We start from the raw sequence: 21,513 nt of genomic DNA on the forward strand, positions 1-21,513 counted from the left end.
CTGAAACAGATATTTTATCTGAAGATACATTGTTAGATTTAATATGACCGCCTATTTTTTTCATTGAAATGTATTAATAAGTTATTTATTAATTGCACAACAATTTATGCAATATTTTTCAAAAAAATGGACTTGGCTGAAGTTATGAGAATCGCAAATTTTATTATATTACAACTTTGAAGACTAAGAGATCATAATGACCAGGAGTTTCTCGAGATCTATGTGAATATTGAGATGAAAGCGAAATTATATGATATTGAGATTTACAAGCCTCGACCTTCACTGACAACCAAATAGTTCTAGACTCAATTGAGGAATACTATTTAACTATTTTTATTTCATTTTTAGATTTAATTTTGGTTCGAATCAATGAACTATATAATTTACAAATACTATCTTATAACTCCCTCTCATCTGAGCATATATCAAATCTTGATATTGAAAAATTAAATATTTAACTAAATTTATTCTTAGATACAGAATTTAAATGGTATGACGGATTCGTTTTTTTAGATAAAGAAATACGGTGGAATCATTGACTTTAAAATATATTTTATAAGTTTTCCAAATATGTTAAAATTATTGTATCAATTAGTACAATCACAAATACAGAGAATAAAAGCCTATATCAAAAGTCCACCTTAAAATTGATTTGAATTTACTAGCTTTACTCATCGAGATCCAATCCAGAACACAGAACAATTTATTAAACAATTAGCGTAATAGGATTAAATTTTTATTTATGAATGATATTTTGATTGACTTTTTAAATCATTATAAAATGTTTATTTTATTGTGATTTACATACCGGTTTATATAGCTATAATATTTTTTAACCGTATATTATATATTCGCTCTTAATATTTTGAATTTTCTAATATTTTATTATTTGTGTTGGAAATTATCATATTTTCAAATATGATCGGTTCTAATAAATTTTATATTATGATTAGAGTTCTAATAAATTTTTAATGCTCCAAAAAATACCATTTCAAATATAAAAATCCCTCCCCTCCTCCTGTAAAAAATTCCTGGCTACGCGCCTGGCAAGGAAATATTAATATAACGAGTATGAGTTTATGAAAAATATACAATATATGCGACAAATTTGCAAGCACGAATAACAGATTCTAATATTATCCATGCACTAAATTTACTTGATTTATAATATTAGATTGCTTTTCGATAGCCTTTTGGAAATAATCGATTTTATTCTGAATCTTTAATTTTTAACATTTACAATTATTGTTTATTATGAACAAATAAGCGTTATTTATGCTTAATTATTATTTTTTAATAGACTAAGAATAAGTACATCATAAACATATATATATCCTTTTTCTATGTCATAAATCGATTAAGAAATCCTATGTTAGAAAAATATTCTTTTTAAATTAAAAATTTTAATGTATTACCTCCTCATTATCTTGCACCATTACTTTAACCCACTCCAATGCTTCTTCGTGTGCAGCTCTAATATTGTCAACTCGTCCTTTGATAAACCTTCTTAAAGAAGCACTTTCATAAGTATGAGTTATTCTTTTATGTATTCTAAACGATGTCATAAATATTCAATGTTTATCAAATTGTTTTAAATTTTACTTATAATAAGTTAACTGTAGGGCCAATTGAATGAAACCATCAGGACTACAGTTCTGGGATTTAGGAAATTCCCTGCCAAAATTATCAAAATGAAGTATTGAGGCGTTGAGTCGGTTAATTTGGCTTTCAAATTAATTTCAATACATATACTGTATAATTTTATATTAATTTACATTTGAAACAATTCAACTGCTCGTATGATTGAATCTTGCAATTCCACATTAAGGTTCCATAACAGTTTATTAGCCATTGCAGGATCAGAATTTATAATCATATCTTTGTTACTTTCATCATCCCTTCTAATGATAATTATAACAAATAATATAGTAAATATCAAAAGGATAAAAACAAGCATATTATCCATTAGATTTTAAAAGTAATATAATGATGAATGGAAAATATGCAATTTAATTTATAGCCAATATCATTAAATATAAATTGAATAAAATGGATTGTATGAATAATGTAAAATGTAAAATGGAAAGAGATATTGAAAGAGCTTACCACCAGAAAAGGTGAAAGCTAAAGGAAAAAGTGGAAAAGATTATTGAATATTATTGAATTTAGTATATATATATATATGTGTGTTTGTGTCAATGAGTTTTTTTCAACAATATTGTTATTTTTTCAATTTTAAATTAATTTTTGAGTATGTTTTTATTTTAAATTTAAAAATCGGATTCTACCGGAAATATATTCATCATGTTTGGAATACCTTTATTATGAATTATAGACAATTTTTCTGTTAATCTTTGAGTCATCTAAAATTTATATTAAAAATATGTGGAAAATCTAATATAAATTATACTAAATTTTAAAGTTCATGCGAAAATTATCTACAATTCATAAGATAGGTATTCCAGACATGGTGGAATACATTTCCAATAAAATCAGATTTTTAAATTTAAAAAACGCACTCCAAAAATGATTTAAAGTTGAAAATAATGATCGGATAAAACACATTGCCACTAACATATATATTTGTCGTATTGGCATATGGAATCTAGAGGATCGGAATCTCACAAGGCCATTTTTAAATCTAAAAAATCTAATCTGACCGGAAATGCATCCCTTCAAACAATTTTTACCATGAACTTTTGTATAATTTAATTTATACGAAAAAAAAATCTATATAAAAATGGGTATAAATTAAGATTAATTCAAACCTAGGCAAAATTATATAAGAAAATCACAATGTGGGTATACTTCTTGTACATGTTAAAATGCATTTCTGGTTAAATCAGCTTTTTTTTAGGTCTAAAGATCGTTCTAATGTTCTTGTTACCAATAAATTCCAACCTAATATGACATAATATATTTGATAATTTGATTGTAAACACAAAAAGTAGTGCAAAATATTGGGGCCAATGCCAACTATGTTATTAACCGGGGGCTCAGAGATATCAGCGATTTCATCGATTTGAATTTTTAATGGGTAGACCAACCCCTTAGCATTTTTTATTATTGCTCCAATAAAAAATACTTTTATTAATTAGGTATTTGTGAATCCATTACTTACAACTTAATCGTTTATTAAAATTAATAATTATAGATGCTTCAATTTGAACCTGGGTTAAAAAAAATAAAATATAAAATTGGATGGCTTTAAAATTTATTTAAAATATGGAATAGTGGATGTGATCAATAGTATTGATAAATGGGATTGGATTCAACAATTTTTTTTAGAGACCTAGAACCTACCAGTGTATAGAATATCTGCAATATTTATTTTTGTTGAGATAACTTACATATTTTTCAGAACGAATTCAAAAAGTCTAATTATGACTAAAGCTTCGCAAACAGAATGTTCATACGATAAACCATAGAATCCATCTTTCCCAATAATTACCTACATTTAAAAAAAAATATTTTCACTATTATTAACATTGTATTTGATTTTACTTGAATCGTTTTATCGAACCAACGATTTCCGGAATTGTTCGTGACTCCACCTCCATGAATAGCTTGAAAGAATAGGGATTCATCGTTGCGCGCAACGTTTTTTTTAAACGCGAAAGTATCTAAGATAAATTTAAATATGTTAACAATATTCCATACCACAATACAGTTATTTTTACTTTCGTCAATCTCTTCATCCAAACAGAGACAAAATAGGCAAGTTTCTATGGCGTTTAAAGAGGTGCGATTTTTATTATCTAATATTTATTTATTTTAAAAAAAACACATAATTAAAACCCTGCATGAAATCTTAAGAAGGAATACATAATAAATAATTAAACCAGGCTAGACCAGGGTCTGAAAACTGTTTTTCTAAATTTTAAACTCTTTTTTTTAATTATTAGAAGAAGAAAAACAAATAAATCATCATTATAATATTCCGAGGAATTAAGGCAAAGAGAAAGTAATTTGTAAATACCCTTGTAAATATGATATAATTTATATTTTTCAATTAAAATTTCTGGCCGAGCTAATTTTGGCCCTAAAAAATTTCCAAAAAAAATAGAACATTTAGAATATTGTATGGCGCCATAAATATAAAAAATAAATAAATTCAGCAACCATTTTTATTTATTTTTACTGGCTATTTATTCTTAGTTTTTAAATTTTTTGGCTAGCAAATTATTATTGTTTGTGAAAGTAATATAGTTAACATATTTTCTAAAAAATAGTTAACAGTTTAATTATAATATCAAAAAAAGTATAGGGAATTATTCCCATGTTTGAAATGTCAGAATAGCCCAAAGATATAGTGATGATAAAAATTACAATGTTATCAATTGATCTTTATATTAGCTTTATAAAATACTAATATCGAAATACTATGTTAGAATTTTTTTGGCTTCTTCACCCCACGAATAATTTATAATTTTCATATATTCAATTGATCCATTCAAAATATTACCACACTCACCCTGAAGACGTAGAGTGATATTAATCAATTTAGCCAATTAATCTCCTTAGCTTTCATTTGATATATTATACCAGGATATTTTTAACCCCAACCCTACCAAATACCCACATTGAAGAGATGAATATCAATATAATCAATTGATCTTTATTGGCTTTTACTTGATACCCATATTGAAATATTATACTAAAAAACATTCAACCCCCCCCCCCCAAATCCTGGTGAAATTAAGTGTTGAATATCAATGTAACAATTGAATTTTTTATCCATGTTGATATAGCAATCAGGTTTAAATAATGAATTATTTTAAAAAATGCAACGAAAACGAAAACAAGTATTTATTGTATGTCCTCAATTTATTTAAAAGATCATAAAAATGTTTTAATTTTGATATATATTTTGACCAAATTTTTTAATAAATAAAATTTAAGCAATAAAATATTAAATTATTATATAAATATCAATCTTAAGGAATAAAAATAACATTTTTGTTTATTATAAATGCAGGGAATCTAATGGTTTATTCAAATGAAATGATAATATATTATTAAATTGTGACAGTATTCCTATACAGTGTTTAGTTATTAGTATCTATAGATATTAAATGATTTTTGAATAATCTGCTATAACTCTTGTATATTTTTAGATATTATAAGGAACAATTTATGAATTGATACCTATAACTAGACTCTATAAAGGTGCTTTATAAATATATTTAAAAAAAATAATCATATATTTGAAATTTTATTTTTTGCGAAAGTTAAAATCTTGCCCAGCAAGCCTCAATAGCGGGGTTAGGTAAATTGCTGCAAGGGGCTTCCTAACCCATTAGTTTTCTTAGTCTATAGTTATTTATTAATAATGACAAGTATAGAATAATTTTATTATTTTATTGTTCAAAATATCATAATACTTTTAAATTAAGCTAATTATATATAAAAATAACTTAATTTTTGTTAATTTAATAAATATTTTGGACATATAAAAATAAGGATCTAGGAGACATTATGATTTCTTAGCTTAAATTAAATACCAATCATACAGGTTTGCCCCCCCCCTAGTTTTCCTAACCCCAGTCTCCCCTACTTCCCAGAATATCAAATGGTACGAAAGTTAAGAACCATTAATATTGGTTTGCTTTGACTCGGTTACATACATAACATATTAAATCATACATTAATATATAACAATTTCCAGGTTGGGTTTGGATTCATTAAATAGATTTATATGTCGGTTATGATTCCAAGAATAATTAATAAAATTATGACAAACGGGAAATTTAGTATTTTCTTGGGTATAAAATATTCTAAATTTTACATTCAATTTTCATATCTTTCAAAATAGGTTTTAGGGAAAGTTATAAATATAATATACTGAATTTTTAATTTACCCCATTACAAATCAAAAGATTCATTATTTAATGTTAGCCCGCTTAACCATTAATTTGTAGTTAGAGGAACCGGCAATGACTAAGACAACGGGGGAGGGGCATAACATAATATTATAATTGAAATTAGAAAAAAATATTTTGGAACAATTAAGTGAATAGTTTTGAGTGTTTCATATATCTTTCTAACCGGTTCGGGTTTAATTCTGAACGTTTCTTTTTTATATCTGATTAGTTAGTATTTTTCTGGGTAATTAAGTTTTTTATCTGAGCTTTAAGAGATAATTCTGAGCATTTAGTATTTTTTATGTGCATTTAAGGAGTTTCTTTTCTGAAAATTTCATTAAATAGAGTGATTAAATAGGAGCCCAATTTAAATATCCTACCATCATTAATTTAAAAATTGGATCAAACTGTTTATCACGCTCAACGGTTCAACAAGTTCCAGTCTCCACTACCTGCTATTTTACTTAATAAATAATTTGTTTAATTCCATTGAGGTGCTAGTGAGGAGAGGAAATGTTGTCCAGAATTACTAAATATTATTTGGACAGCACCATAACATTTGAAACGGTTTTGGAAGAATAATTATTCTCCAATCCCTGAAAATTCTAAGTTCTCGATTTAAACGTTAATTAAAAGAGGCATTATCTCAATCAAATAAATTTATTTACAACCGTTTCCCACTTTTAAATAATAAAAAACACTGATATAACTGATATATATGGAAGGGGGAAAAAAATTAGAAATAGATTAAATTTTTGTATAATAAAATCTTGAATAAAATTATAGAACGTGAAAACTACCATTGGCAATTTATGTAATTAGTCATGTGAACCAGAAGGGGTCAATATTTTTTTTAATAGTATACAAATTCTTAAAATCAATAGTAGTAAGAAAAAAATATTTTGGAACAATTAAGTGAATAGTTTTGAGTGTTTCATATATCTTTCTAACCGGTTCGGGTTTAATTCTGAACGTTTCTTTTTTATATCTGATTAGTTAGTATTTTTCTGGGTAATTAAGTTTTTTATCTGAGCTTTAAGAGATAATTCTGAGCATTTAGTATTTTTTATGTGCATTTAAGGAGTTTCTTTTCTGAAAATTTCATTAAATAGAGTGATTAAATAGGAGCCCAATTTAAATATCCTACCATCATTAATTTAAAAATTGGATCAAACTGTTTATCACGCTCAACGGTTCAACAAGTTCCAGTCTCCACTACCTGCTATTTTACTTAATAAATAATTTGTTTAATTCCATTGAGGTGCTAGTGAGGAGAGGAAATGTTGTCCAGAATTACTAAATATTATTTGGACAGCACCATAACATTTGAAACGGTTTTGGAAGAATAATTATTCTCCAATCCCTGAAAATTCTAAGTTCTCGATTTAAACGTTAATTAAAAGAGGCATTATCTCAATCAAATAAATTTATTTACAACCGTTTCCCACTTTTAAATAATAAAAAACACTGATATAACTGATATATATGGAAGGGGGAAAAAAATTAGAAATAGATTAAATTTTTGTATAATAAAATCTTGAATAAAATTATAGAACGTGAAAACTACCATTGGCAATTTATGTAATTTAATTTTTTTTATTTATATGATTAACTTAGTAATAGCTTATCTCTGATAAGAGCCCAGTCACTTCGAGGTAGAGTTGTTAAATAAGATACGGAGTTTGATATGTTAAAATCGTTATCGTTATCTATATCAGTAATTAATTTTTCTAGGACTCTTTTCAATGAGGGGATATTTATCATTTCCATATCATCCATTATCTCCACTTTGTAAATCTATATATATATATATTCAAATGTAAGGATATTTCATATTAAGTAATAAAGAGGAAATCAGCATATTAACTAGGCATAAATATTTTTTTTTCTATATAGTTAAAATTACTTGTACCCAACTGGCCTTAATTTTTATTCTTAATTATGAATTCTTATTTAGAAGCGTATTCTGTTAAAAAACATTATAATGATTTTGACAATGAACTCTTTAAAATGTGCTTAAAAATACTTATTTCCTTTATTTGAGTCTAAAAATCACTATTCAAACGGCTATTTAAAATTTAAAAAAAAAAATAAGGCAAGAGAGCATTGTAAAGATTTAATAATATTATCACATTAATTTTTACAAGATTTTATTGAAATATATATATTTATATATATATATATAAAGGTAGGGGATTGGTAGATAAAATAAGATCGCACCAAAAATTTTTTAAAGTATAACAGAATTGCTTTAAAATAAATTATAGCTAGTAATAACTATACGCTGCTTATAAAAAAAGGTAGCTAAACTATAAGCTCAAGAATACTTACTAATTCTTGGAAGACACAGCTACAAAACTAGTTGCTTTGGTCAAGCTACTTTTTATAGATTTCCAATCCCCGTTATTTATTTTATATCTTAAAAAAATAGGATAGTATTTCAAAAATAACCTGATTTTTATACATGACAATTATATGTTTGGATTTATTTTTGCTAAATAGCCATACATCTTGCACTAAACGAGGACACCGATAGCAATCGAATAGATGTTGATATTGTTGCATACATAAATGTTGATGATATCTCTCACTCACGAGATCTGTATTTAATTTATTTCTTTGAACAATATAAAATACAGCTCCTTCATATTGAAACTATAGAATTATTAAATTTATTTATCAGATAGTATAGCTAGACTATACAGTGGCACAGAGAAAGATTTTGTGGCTAAACTCCCCCCCATAACACCTAATTTATTTTATAATTAATTAAAATTTAATTTATAGCCATTATTTATTAAGAATTGATATTACTAATATTCTAATTATAAACTATGACTTCTAGGGCATGCCGTTTTATTTGGCTTATAACTGGTTTTTACTTATTTACTGGAAAAACTGATTGATATATATATTGTTAATGTTTCTATAATTTTTCTGGCATGATATTCATTTTAATTATTTATTTTGCTAATAATATTTTTCTTTATATTATCTACCATATGGGTCTAAAAATAGTATAAAATACGCACAACATAAATATCAGACATAAATATCTTTGGCTGACTCAGTAGCGTAGCCAGGATTGATCTATGGAAGTTGGAGGGGGGGTTGGGGGAAAAATTTGCCAATATTTTGTGCTTTATTAGTGTCTAACCACTATAGTAGCCAGCATAAATGAAAAAAATATTACTAAGTTGGGTAAATTTATGATTAATACACTACTGAAAACATTATTCTTAAAAAATTATCAATGTTTAGACAATTGTAAATTAATTCAATCCATTCGATGTAGAAAGAAAGAAAAATAACCCACCCCCCCCCCCCAAAAAAAAAAAACCTCCCATTTTATGATCACGTTAAAAATAATATGCATATAATAAAATTTTGCAGAGAATATAGGTTTTATTTATACACCCCTTTATTTAACTATGTATTTATTTTAATGATAATATAAAATAAAATACAAAATGTAGAAATTTTATATAGATTATATAAAAATTTATTCTAAATAACTATATTTTAAAAAAATAAAATTACAATAAAATATGAGTAATTTTTGTGCGGTATTTAAAAAAAATAAAATTACAATAAAATATGAGTAATTCTTGTGCGGTATTTAAAAAAAATTCTAATTTAACAATTATAATTTATTCAAATGAGTATATTAATAAAACATAAATAATTCTTAATAGAGATCTGCAAAAGTAGGAAAATCGGGATTGGGCTGGGTCGGGCCTAATATTTTTTAAAAAAATTCGGGCCGGATTGGTAGGGCCTTGGAAATTTTTTAAAATATATCAATTTTATGTTAAATTTTTTATGTATTAATTTTATTCATTATTATAATTACTCAAAATAAAAGATATATTATATATGGCACATCTAGTTTTTATAGGGCCGGCCGACAAAAATTTTTTCGGGACGGCAAAACTTTTTAAAAATAATTTCGGGCCGGGCTTGAAAAATTAGGCCCGATGTAGATCACTAATTCTTATTGCAAATGCAAAATATTTTTAGTATAATATATAAATATTATGACTTATAAAAATTTTCATCAATTTGAATTTATAAAGAGAGGTCTACTTTTCACTGAGATTTGACTAATTCACCTAAAATCAAATTTTTATCTAGAATAATATCCTTATAAATATTTAATATTGCGAATCCATTTAAACCGCTTTCACCGGTGCTGTTTCTTAAATAGGTTTTTAACCTTTTCAAAGTTGAAAAAGACTTTTCATTGGTGCAGGTGCTACTCGGTAAGGTAGCTAAAATAAAAGGCAATGTTTTGTTATAGGCAGGGAATCTAAAGTGCAATTACACATGAAAAGGGCCTGCAAAGCATTTTTTGGTCTCAAAGAGTACTCTATTCTGCCAAAAAATTTTATTTTTTACCAATAATCTTTTTTCCCTAGAAATCATCTACTGTATAAAACAATACAATGTACTAATATAGCCATACCTAATGGATTAGTATAAGTTTGAGAATGATGTCATAGCTTTCATTGTGTTTATAACTCAGTTTCTTTTTGTGGTCCTCATATTTTCATCAGTTAATAAATATTACTAACCACAGATATAGTTTTTTTATATATTTTTCTTTCTATTATGATGCCAATTTTCTTTTTCTTTCGACTGTTTACCAAACGGATTAAATTAATTAACAATTAAGCAGTAAACATTGGTAAGTTGGCCAAAATTTTGTTATCACTAATTTTTTTTCCCTGACTAAACTGGCTAAAATCAGAAACCAATAAGGCACAAAACATTGGAATATTTTAGAATTAGTGCTTCCAGTATCTTTAAGATGATAAAGATAACGGAAAAAATAATAATTGTTTATAGGGGGAAACCGGTCGAAAACTGACAAAAGGTTTGGAGTGGAGCCTCTCCTTCCCCCCCCCCATCCAATAAAATTTAAACCCCCCCCTTCTGATGGAAAAATGCTGTCTACGCCACTGATAGCATAGTATAAATGGATTGAATTTTTTTTTAAAATATATAAATATTACTTTTCGATCATAGCTTTGAAAATCAGGATGCCGTTTATTACTTTAGCTGCAAACCTAATCGTATCAATAAATTTATAATTTTTTTTTGAAATAGTTTAATTTTTCACAATTTAAATGATAACTTTATCAATATAACAAAACTTTAAAAAGGAGATGATGGATGACATATGATTATCAAAGAAAAAAATAATTAATGAACATTGATCGTAGTACTATAATAATTAATTCTTTATCATTTTAAAGAAAGGGTGCAGAATTTTAGCTTAAAATCATAGAAAAAATATATTATTAAAATTTATTTTTAGTCAATAAGACGAAGAAGAAGAAATAAATTTCTGATTAATTAAATGAACATTGTCTTCAGTCTTCACTAGTTCTAACTTTCTTATAAATCCTTGACTGTCATCTATATAAAATCTTTTCAAATGTAAGCAGTCCCATAATCATGAATTTATATTTGTTTGAAAAAACGGAAGGGGGTGGAATAAAATTTTGAAAATTTATACACACATTTTATCTATTAACTAGATTGTTCTAAATGATTATGCTGGATTCCATGACAAATCACCAAAAAATACATGATTTTCAACCCGACCCCTTCAGAATTTTTTAAAAATTTTGCATGAGTTTTTATATATTATAACTAAGAAAAGGAAAGAGCGGCTGAGCTATGGGCCTCTAAATTTTGGCAAAATACACTCTATTTAGTTTCAGATATATCTTTCTAGAAGCTTTATTTAATATTCTTTATATAGCATAATAGTAGGCCTTTAAAGTAAAATAATGTTAAATATTCTTAAAAATTTTTAGATGTCAAAAACCTGAAATAGAAATCCGGAAAGGAATATCAATTAGGCATTTTTCTTTCAAATTTTTTTTTATGTGTGAATATTAGATTAATTAATAAATGTGCAAATTTTCAAGTTGGGCTGAGCTCAAGTTTAAGATATAAATTTTAATCATAAGAATTTGCAAATATTCTTTAGAAATATTTGATATTAATTATAATATAATTGTAATATAAATCAAAAGATATACAATATTTTATGTTTATTATTTAAATAATAGTTACTAAAGATCTGGGGAAAAAAAATATTTTTGAAGGGGGAGGGTGCATTGGCTAATTTATTTTAAGAATTGAATTTTTTTCCTCTCATAATTACACAAAATTTTCCCTAAGCATAAACGCATGAAACTTTTATAAGCTAGGAATGGATGCAGCCTTTAGAACAAGATATTTTTCCATATTCATAATCCATATGCGAATTAATTCCAGCAATATTTGCTTGACAATAATTAAATAAATCCAAGATGTATAACTCATATGGATCCTCAAGGTTGACTCTTGCTGCAATCCTGTTTAACATGACCTATTACAAAAAAAATTCATGCCACTTTGATTCCTAAATCAAGTTCATGATGGCTTAGATTATTGCTTTTTTAAAATTATTGTATTGAGCTACTGCACCCAGGAATATCTTTGATAAATTTTAAATTAAAAAATTTGGTCTTGTATTTGCAAATATATTAAGCCTACCTTTATATCATTAGGAGTATCCTAATTATAATATAATTCCATGAGATTGCATAAAATTAATCTTTTCTTCAATTGGAACTTTCCTTTAATCTATATTAATAATGGTTTTTATCTATATGACTGTTTTAGTCGGAATTATAAAATTTTTTAAATTACCTATAATATAATATCGAAAAAAAACTAATCAACCTTATAATATTTGGGTAGGATAAAGCACCCTTTCCATGAATTCAATTGTAAAATAGTCTTCTCGTTACTAGGGTCCATGAATTTGGTAACCATCAATAACTTAATCATTAATAAAATCCTCGTGAAATATGGATGTTGAAGGAAATGAGCATCTAATTTTTTACAGCAGTATCTGCAAATTTTTACGATAATTGTTAATGATTTATTCTGGCTAATCATTCATTGAGAGAAAGAAAGAAAAATCAGATTTTATTTTGATCATATGCGTTTCCGCTTTTTGACCTTATTTTTTTTTATATAGTTAATTATCTTTAAAAGCTTAATGGTAGGCTATGTAAAGAAATTTAAATAACACTTCTAATCTAGCTCAATGATACCCAAATATATCTAAAACTAAAGGCAGAGTATTTTGCCCAAAATACCCCATTTTTCTACCTAAATAGGTCTGTATCTCAGACTCTATTTGGAGTTAGAGACTTAAATTTTATTTTTTAGTTATTAAATTCTAGCAAAGAAAAATTACAAAGAGGTATAGGTTTAAATTCATGATCGCCATTATATAATTTTTAGTAAAATTTCCTTGGTGTTATGGCATTAATTTATTTTAGGGTGCAGGACCCCTAAAAACTACTACTCCCAATATAGGCTCGGGCTTATAGATAATCCTATGTGGTTTCATTGTAAACAAATATATTCGTTAATAAGGAATTAATATACCAACAAAAGGAATCTAATGTTTCAAAAGTTTGTCTTGGCATCACCATTCCAGGATTGAAATTTATGGGTAAAGGTAATCTTTGATTTAAATACATTTCACGCAACCAAGGTTCATAAGCCTAGATTTTATTTTTTTAAAAATGCACATTTTTAATATAATTTATATAGAAGACTCAATTTATTTTTAGAAAGAAACAGAAAATCTTATCAAAACTGACGGAAAATATCATTAATTTTTTTATTAATTAAAATTATTATACTTATTATCTCTTATATATTTACCTATCTTTCACGATTTCGCATGAAAATTTGATTTTAATGATAATTTTGAATTTATTATCCTACCCAGCAAGCGCCAAATTAGGAATCGAGATGCAAAGCAAGGTAAATTAGAAGAAAAAGTAGGAATATTTAATTCAATTAAAGATAATAATTAGTAAAATTATTATTTACCCAATTAATGTGCTCGTTAGAGTATCTATTTAATTCCTCCTTCAATTTTTGTCCAATCCCATCTGGCGTGCCAATTTCAAGCTTTACAAAATCTTCCAATTTTTTCGTATATTTTTTGTCGACGAAAGGTTTGATGCTCTCAATATACTTGTATAAAGTTTCTCCCATTTCAGGCAGAGGTAGTGTTAGTAAACATGATATCTAACATGAAACGGGTTGAAAGGTAATAAATTATAAATCGTTTTCTGAATTTGATATTTGAAAAAACCCCTGGTAAAAAAAATCACCCGGAAAAAAATATTGGCCAACTAAATTTATTATAAAAATTCAAAATACTATTTAAACTCCCATTAATTATATAAAATACATAAAAATTATATAATAAAATAATCTCTAGCTCCTTCAAAAAGTGCATCAATGAAATGCCTAGGTATGTAATGTATTAAATTTTTTTTTTAAATTACCTATTAATGCACTATTTTAATAAAGGGGGATGGGCTGGGCTTCAATAAATGGGTGCTAAATTCCCTTTTCTTTGTATAATATATTTTTTCTTCTTCACTTAAACTATGAATAGTCTATATAAAGGCCATATGTGAATTAAAGATATTACGTAAGAGATAGTCTATATAAAGGCTAGATGTGAGTTAAGAATATTACATAGGAGATAGGTATGAGTAGTGTTGTTAAACGGCTCGTTTTGAGCCGATTTTTAAAAATGGCTAACTCAATATTTCTACCAGAAAAATATTACGTAAGCCTAAAGGATTTGCTCATAGGAGGAACAAAGTTCCAGACATATATTATAGAAATCTCGAGGCTTAAACAATATTTTTCTGGCTAAAATATTGAGTTAGCTTTTTTTAAAAATCGGCTCAAAATGAGCCGTTTAACAACACTAGGTATGAGTCAATAGTTATACACTCCAAGAGATAAAATATAACCAAAATTAGGTCTGTACGGTTGAGTAGATACGATATGGCTTGGTTAAATAATTTTGACCGAAACTAAGGATGTAAGGATATAAAATTATAAGTGCACAAGATCAAACTACAAATAAAAACCTAAATTTGCAAAATTAATTTTTTTAATGGCCAATTAAATTGGTTATTAAATAATTATTTAAGAAATTTTATTGCTAATAATTTTATTATAAATAGTATTATATTCTAAATATTTTTATAATATAATCATATACAGACACTCATTTAACCCCCCCCCCTTAATCCAATAACAATATTACCTTATCCTCCTCCTTTCACTTTGTAACTACCTCTCACCCCTCTCCCTCAAACAAATAAAAATACAAATTCGAATCAAAAAGTTGCAAAAAAGGAAATAAAAATAAAAATTACCAAGAAAAGAAATTATTCTATATTAGCTAAAGAATCCATAAAAATTTAGCAAGAATGCCTTTATCATTACCCCCCCCCCCTCTCCCATTTTTGTTTGTAATCTACCCCCCCCTCTTGCTCCCATGTGATACGAGTACCTGTTCATAAAAGTTTTATAAATAAACTAAATGTTTATAGATAGAGGTACAATAGTTGTATTAATTATATCTATGATTTATACCTAGCCGAATATTACTATTGTTGTATAAATCTTAAATTTGTTTTAATAATTCCATTTTAGCTAATATTTTTATTCACATAATGATCTTGAATTTAAATTTTAGGTGTGCTCGTTTCCATTCTCCCACTCCATAAAAACCATTATATAAAGAAGTAAGCCGCTTCGATCCCCAAAGTTAAATATCTCCTTGTCATGTAATTATTTTATTCTTAAATCAGGCAAACCGGGTGTATGTAAATATTATTTTATATTTTTTGAACTAGGCTGATATATTACATTTCTCAATTTGGTATAAAACTATTTATAAAAAATAACTGGGAAAAATCTACGAATGATGTAAACGTATTATATTACGTTTATTAATGGGTTATACATAGTTTTGCATTCATTTAATACATTTAGATATAACCAGAAATAATATATTTTAGATTTTACTTGTCTGTATAGCATTGGAGAAGTGTATCGTTTTGTTTCCATTATTAACCTAAAAATAATTTTTATCATATAATACCAATCTTTAATATAAATGTTGTGGAGGAAAAAAGTTTTTTTTAAAGTTTCAGTGCAATGCATATGATCAATAATTGGTTACGGATGGAGTTAGATTATGTTCAACCATTTTTGAAATAACTTTCTTTTATTAATTTAGCGATATCATGGACTAAATTAAGAATATACAAAATAAGGATAAAAATATATATAAATTTATGAAATAAAATAAAATGTTATTTTTTTTGAACAATATGTTTTATTTGCATTCGTTTGATAATGTCTTCTTTGGATTTATTAGAAATATTAAATCTTATAGTAAATTCTCTTTGAATATAATAATTTAAAAATAACCTAATTTTTTTTAATTAACGATAGCCCGATATATTTGTTTTCTTTATTAATTTTGTTATTTGACATGAATAGTTTTAAACAGAGCTGTTAAAGTAGCGAGCTACTTGTAGATCTATCTTTAATGGTAGCTATAGCTAATAGCGGCTACTTTTTTTTGTAATTATTTAATTTTTTAGCGCGCTAGTTTTTTTGCGCTACTTAGCTACTTTTAAAAAATATAATGAAGGTAAGTATAAACATGAAAATTTAAATATAAAATCATAATTAATTATAATTTTTATGATTTATTAGTTGAAATTGAAATATATTTTCATTTGTATTATGAACCTAAATCCGAGTTAATAATTTAAAATGTCATCACTTATGGATATCCAAATCGTTGAAAGTGATTCAGACAATGATATTAATGAAATGGAAGATACCAGAGAAGAAAATGTTCTTATTAGCTATAATACAAATTTCCCATTCCCTAGATTTATAAAATATTTTAAATAAATATAAAAACCAAAACTATCTTCAAATTTGCTAGTTTAAAATGTAAAAAAATATTTTCTCAAATCAATCCAGTTATAACCTCAAGAAACACCTAAAGGTAAATTGTCATTTTTACATTCTAATAGTATTTATTTTATAAGATTGTTCATGCCAATAGTTTTAAGAATATGGAGAAACATCTAAATAATTTTGGTATAGGCGACACTACATCCAAAAAGACTACTTCATTTCAAACCAAATTAATTAATAATACAAATGCCAATTTCTCAGAATTTGGCTGATAAAGTTATTGTTGATTTTATAATATAATACAGTTCAGCCAGTGGCCTTGGTTGATAATCCATCATTTACCATGATGATTAAAACTATCCCCTGGTACAACAATTTTATGTCGCCAGACACTAATGAATAAAATAGCAGATAACTTTAAAGTGATGAAAGATGCTCTAATAGTAGAGTTATCAGAGATATCATATATATGTACCACGGCAGAGAGTTGGACACGTAACACAAAGTAAAAACTTATAAAATGAACAAATTACTATTTTTATTACAAAAATTTTTTTATAATCAAAACTAACTTTATTTTAATATTTATAAATGTTGATTTTTATATAATTAATATACATTAACATTATAAGCAAAAAAATAAAACTAATTTGTTTCTAAATTTTTTAAAAAAAAGTAGCTTAAAAAGTAGCTTTAGCTACTATTAGTAGCTAATAGCGCGCTACTTTTTTTGATAAATAGCGATAGCGGTAGCGCACTACTTTTAAAAGTAGTGAATAACAACTCTGGTTTTAAAAAGGTTTTATATGAGTGAATGAATAAACGAATAAATGTTAATTAATTAATCAATAAATGAATGAATTAATTAATTATTCAATAAATGAATGAATAATTATTAAATTAATAATTATTAATAAATGAATGAATGGTAGTTAATAACTTCTTAAAATAATTAAAATACTATAATTACAGAAAAAAATGTGTAATAAAGTTTATATAATTAATATAATGTAAAAAATTTGAAAAAAATAAGTGAAGCCCATCTAAAAGGTATAAATTATAAACATTTTTAAAATATAAGTATTTATATAATACATTTTTTAACTTTTAAAAATAATTAACAATTATATACTATAATTTGAATTTTTTCAGAAAATAAAGCCTAATTATATTAAATTAACTACATTATTGAAAAATAAATATTATGTAAAAGATAATCATAACCCAACTAAAACGATTATAAAAAAAATACAAGTCAAAATTTTTTTTTTATAAATTGCTAAAGTATTCGGAAAAATTAAATCGTTTAATAACCAGAGCAGTGCCTTTTAAATAATAAAATTTTAAATAAATTTTGAGATATTAAGGATATTCGCAGTATTTTCTGGAATAAGGATTTACATCTGGAATTAGACGCATCTTTGCCTAATTCAGAAAATTTAGCCATTGTGTATTTTTTTAAAAAAAATTTATAAGAAAAATCGGTATAAATATTTTCATCTTGGTGAGAATCCAAGTTAGATTATATATTTATATATTTGTTAATAATTTCATGGATTGAATGAATCCATAAATTTTCAGTGTATTAATACTAGAATCATTCAATATGTCATTTTTATCGATTTTTGACTTCTTAATTTTTATTTTCAATAAGTCTGTGGAGGGTGGAAATTATACTCTTAAACTTTAATAATAAATTTGTAAAAAAATATGAATAAAAATATGTAAATGTTAAATATAACTAGTTCATAAGGTATAACCAAGGGAGTAGGCGTGTGGAAAATTATTCAATTTAACGTTAATAAATATTATTTCCTTTCCATACCACATAAATGGGAATTTTGCCCACTAGGCGGCTAAAAAAATGTTTTTTTTGAGGCTCGCTGATAGATCAGAAAAAAAATATTTTAATTTAGAATATCATATCATTACTTCTTCAGGGTTATCATAGATATTTCTATTTTAGTTGTTGCAAACGACCTAAAGTTTGCATTTATCTCAATAGGGTTATTATGATTTTTAGATAATCTAATAAATTCATCATGATCATAATTATTGTTGTCCTTATCGATGATGATTATCCTCGTGGGTCCCATCTTTATTCATTCTCGCCTTAGACACGATAACTATTTCAGAAAAGGTGGGCATATGTTCAATGCATATCATATAGATGTTGGATCAAGCTTAATACATCGACAACTTATAAATAAGAAGGGGTAGCAGTGGTAAATAAAATAGGCAAGAATAGATTGAAATGAGATTATGCCGAGACTAGGAGGGTCCTGAACTTGCAACTCTCTGGAAGATGAGAATGGAATACTTTAATTTAAAAGGAAAGACCAAATGCAAAAGTGAATATGTTGGAAGTAGACATGTCTCAAATTGCGTTAACTATATAGGACTAAGTTAAGAGATAAAAGCTGCAAAATTTTTGGATAATTAATTAATTATCAACTATTTAAAAATATTCCTAAATTTATGTTTTAATTTGAATATTACTTTCATATTTAACTTGCATTAGGATCATATGTAATAAATATTTCAAAAAAAAGAAGAATAGATTAATTTAGTATAAAATGATCACAACAAAACTAATAATATACAGAGTCATAACCAATAATTTTCAGCTGGGGGGATGTTGGGCGGGGCTGTTTACTTATGGGAGGGGACAATATTTTTTGTGAAATAAAACAAATAGTTAGGCACTCATATGAATATTTTGCTATTTTTATTAAAAATTTATAAATGTAAATGTATACAAAATAACACGATAATGCTAATATGATAAAATACGACGATTTTTACTTTTAAATTTTAACATAAATGAATTAAAAGCTAAATTCTGAATTATTTTTTCTCCATAAGCCATAGTTACTAAATTGTGTTTACGACTCTTTCATCGATTCTCTAGAACTCTTTATGTAGAGATGACGCTTCACAAGCAAATGATACCTCAATGATGATGGCGGCTGATTATTAATACAAATCTTTAAATGCAGGAATTTTTTTTATATATAATATTTAGGATATTTTTAATGATGTGGTTTTAACTTCTGCAGTTAATAATTCCTTTGCTATTTCCATTTCATGAAGTAACATTTCCATTGATAATGATTCTAATGGAGCCAATTTATTTGATATAATCAGGGTCAATGGGGGACATTGTATTAAAATATTATAGAAAATTATAATCATCTTGTGCAATTCTATCCAAAAAATTATCTACAAAGTAATCAATCATTTCACAATAATTCTTATTTAAGGAACTCTAATTGTCACAATTAAATTGCAATTTAGTATCGACTAAAAAATCTTGAAGATTCGTAGGGGTTTTACGTACCATCGATGATTTTTTGAGGATGAGATTAAATTTTGATATTAGTTTCTCGGCCTTTAATTATTATCAAATCAAAAGAATTATTACTTCTTTTATATTTTAATATAATTATTGTGGAATCTATACAATTTTTAATACCTATATTAGTACTCCTACTGACTATTTATTTAATGAAATCTATTGTTATTAATATCTCATAATTATAATGGCCAATATAATATAATTTATATTAACGCATTGAGATAAAAATCCAGAGACTTCGACTGAATCATTAGTGGAAACCTCTAAGTTAAGAGTTCTATTAGATAAGTAAAATAATACTTCAGAATTAAATAATACGAGTTGTTTCTAAATGACCATTTCACCTCTGGTCTAAAAGTCTTTTAAGAGTATGGTCTGTATATTTAAAGGAAACGCCTAAAAAAATTATTCAATGCATTAGTGAAATGAAAAAATTTGGAAATGATAACAATATTATTATATCAATTTTGAACCAACAAGATGAAACTGTAGTTGTAGTCATGCATATAAGTCACTTTTTATTAATTTGAAACAGGGTTTGTACTCATCCATTTTGGCTCATCATGACGTTTGCATTATCATATACCTGGCTTATTATATTCGATGAATTATACTTTGCTTTATAATTATAATACAATTAGCAATTGTTCCAGTGTAATCAGAACGCCAACGAAAAGTTTAAACAAGAAGCTGCAATTAACATTGACCCAGCATCTTTTAATGGTAAAATAATGAAACTGGCTTTCTAAAGAATAAAACAATTTGTATATATAATATATATCAAACAATGAAAAACCTCTATAACAAGAGCAGTGGGTTTATTAAGACGTCATAAGGTTGAGAAAGTAAAGGCATTCATACATTACATGAGAATCAACTATATATAAAATCAGGAGAAACGTTAAGAAAATAATAAATAAACATTTTCGATGCTGCTGCTAATGCCAGAGCCTAATTGGGGGGAGGGAGGTGGTAGAAAAGAGAAAAGAAAATCTTAATCGATGCACGAGAAAAATATTTTTTGAATCCGGTTTTCGGAAAGAAGGAACTTGCGGGAAAAGGAGTGAATACAACCACACTTTCCTTTTTTTAATTATTAGGAGAGCGTTTAAGAGAATAAGAATTATGGGGTAAGAAAAATAAAAATAAAAAATTCGGCATTTTTTTTATTGGTAAAAGAAATTTCTGAGGAATAAATATACGGAAGGAGAAATTGAATATATACATATTATTGTTGTTAAACGACTCGATTTGAGCCGATTTTTAAAAACGGCTAACTCAATATTTTATCCAGAAAAATATTATTCAAGCCTGAAAATTTTGCTCATAGATGGCACAAAGGTCTAGACACCTATTAGCGAAATCTGGATCCTTAGGCAATATTTCTTTGGCTAGAAATCGGCTCAAAATGAGCCGTTTAACAACACTAATCCATATCCAAATATGTTTCTTTCATAG

The 21,513-nt window shown here is 26.0% G+C and overlaps 1 protein-coding gene across 1 annotated transcript in view; it reads right to left on the reverse strand.

Annotated features, from left to right (window-relative positions):
* The window catches only part of LOC135927043 (choline O-acetyltransferase-like), a 39,841-nt gene that overhangs the window by 7,063 nt on the left and 11,265 nt on the right, over positions 1 to 21,513 (reverse strand). Inside the window, exons 2-15 of the mRNA XM_065462979.1 lie at positions 15,786 to 15,834; positions 13,776 to 13,976; positions 13,323 to 13,441; positions 10,880 to 10,933; positions 10,043 to 10,173; positions 8,316 to 8,464; positions 7,478 to 7,661; positions 3,681 to 3,758; positions 3,505 to 3,623; positions 3,351 to 3,451; positions 1,776 to 1,901; positions 1,603 to 1,725; positions 1,416 to 1,551; positions 1,158 to 1,220 (exon numbers count right to left, since the gene is read on the reverse strand). Of these exons, the coding sequence (XP_065319051.1) occupies positions 1,158 to 1,220; positions 1,416 to 1,551; positions 1,603 to 1,725; positions 1,776 to 1,901; positions 3,351 to 3,451; positions 3,505 to 3,623; positions 3,681 to 3,758; positions 7,478 to 7,661; positions 8,316 to 8,464; positions 10,043 to 10,173; positions 10,880 to 10,933; positions 13,323 to 13,441; positions 13,776 to 13,976; positions 15,786 to 15,827 (1,626 nt within the window). The 5' untranslated portion in view covers positions 15,828 to 15,834. The remainder of the gene's footprint in view (positions 1 to 1,157; positions 1,221 to 1,415; positions 1,552 to 1,602; positions 1,726 to 1,775; positions 1,902 to 3,350; positions 3,452 to 3,504; positions 3,624 to 3,680; positions 3,759 to 7,477; positions 7,662 to 8,315; positions 8,465 to 10,042; positions 10,174 to 10,879; positions 10,934 to 13,322; positions 13,442 to 13,775; positions 13,977 to 15,785; positions 15,835 to 21,513) is intronic.

This window comes from Gordionus sp. m RMFG-2023, chromosome 3, assembly GCF_954871325.1.
Source record: "Gordionus sp. m RMFG-2023 chromosome 3, tfGorSpeb1-WG-v2, whole genome shotgun sequence".
In the NCBI taxonomy this organism is placed as follows: Eukaryota; Metazoa; Nematomorpha; class Gordioida; order Chordodea; family Parachordodidae; genus Gordionus; species Gordionus sp. m RMFG-2023.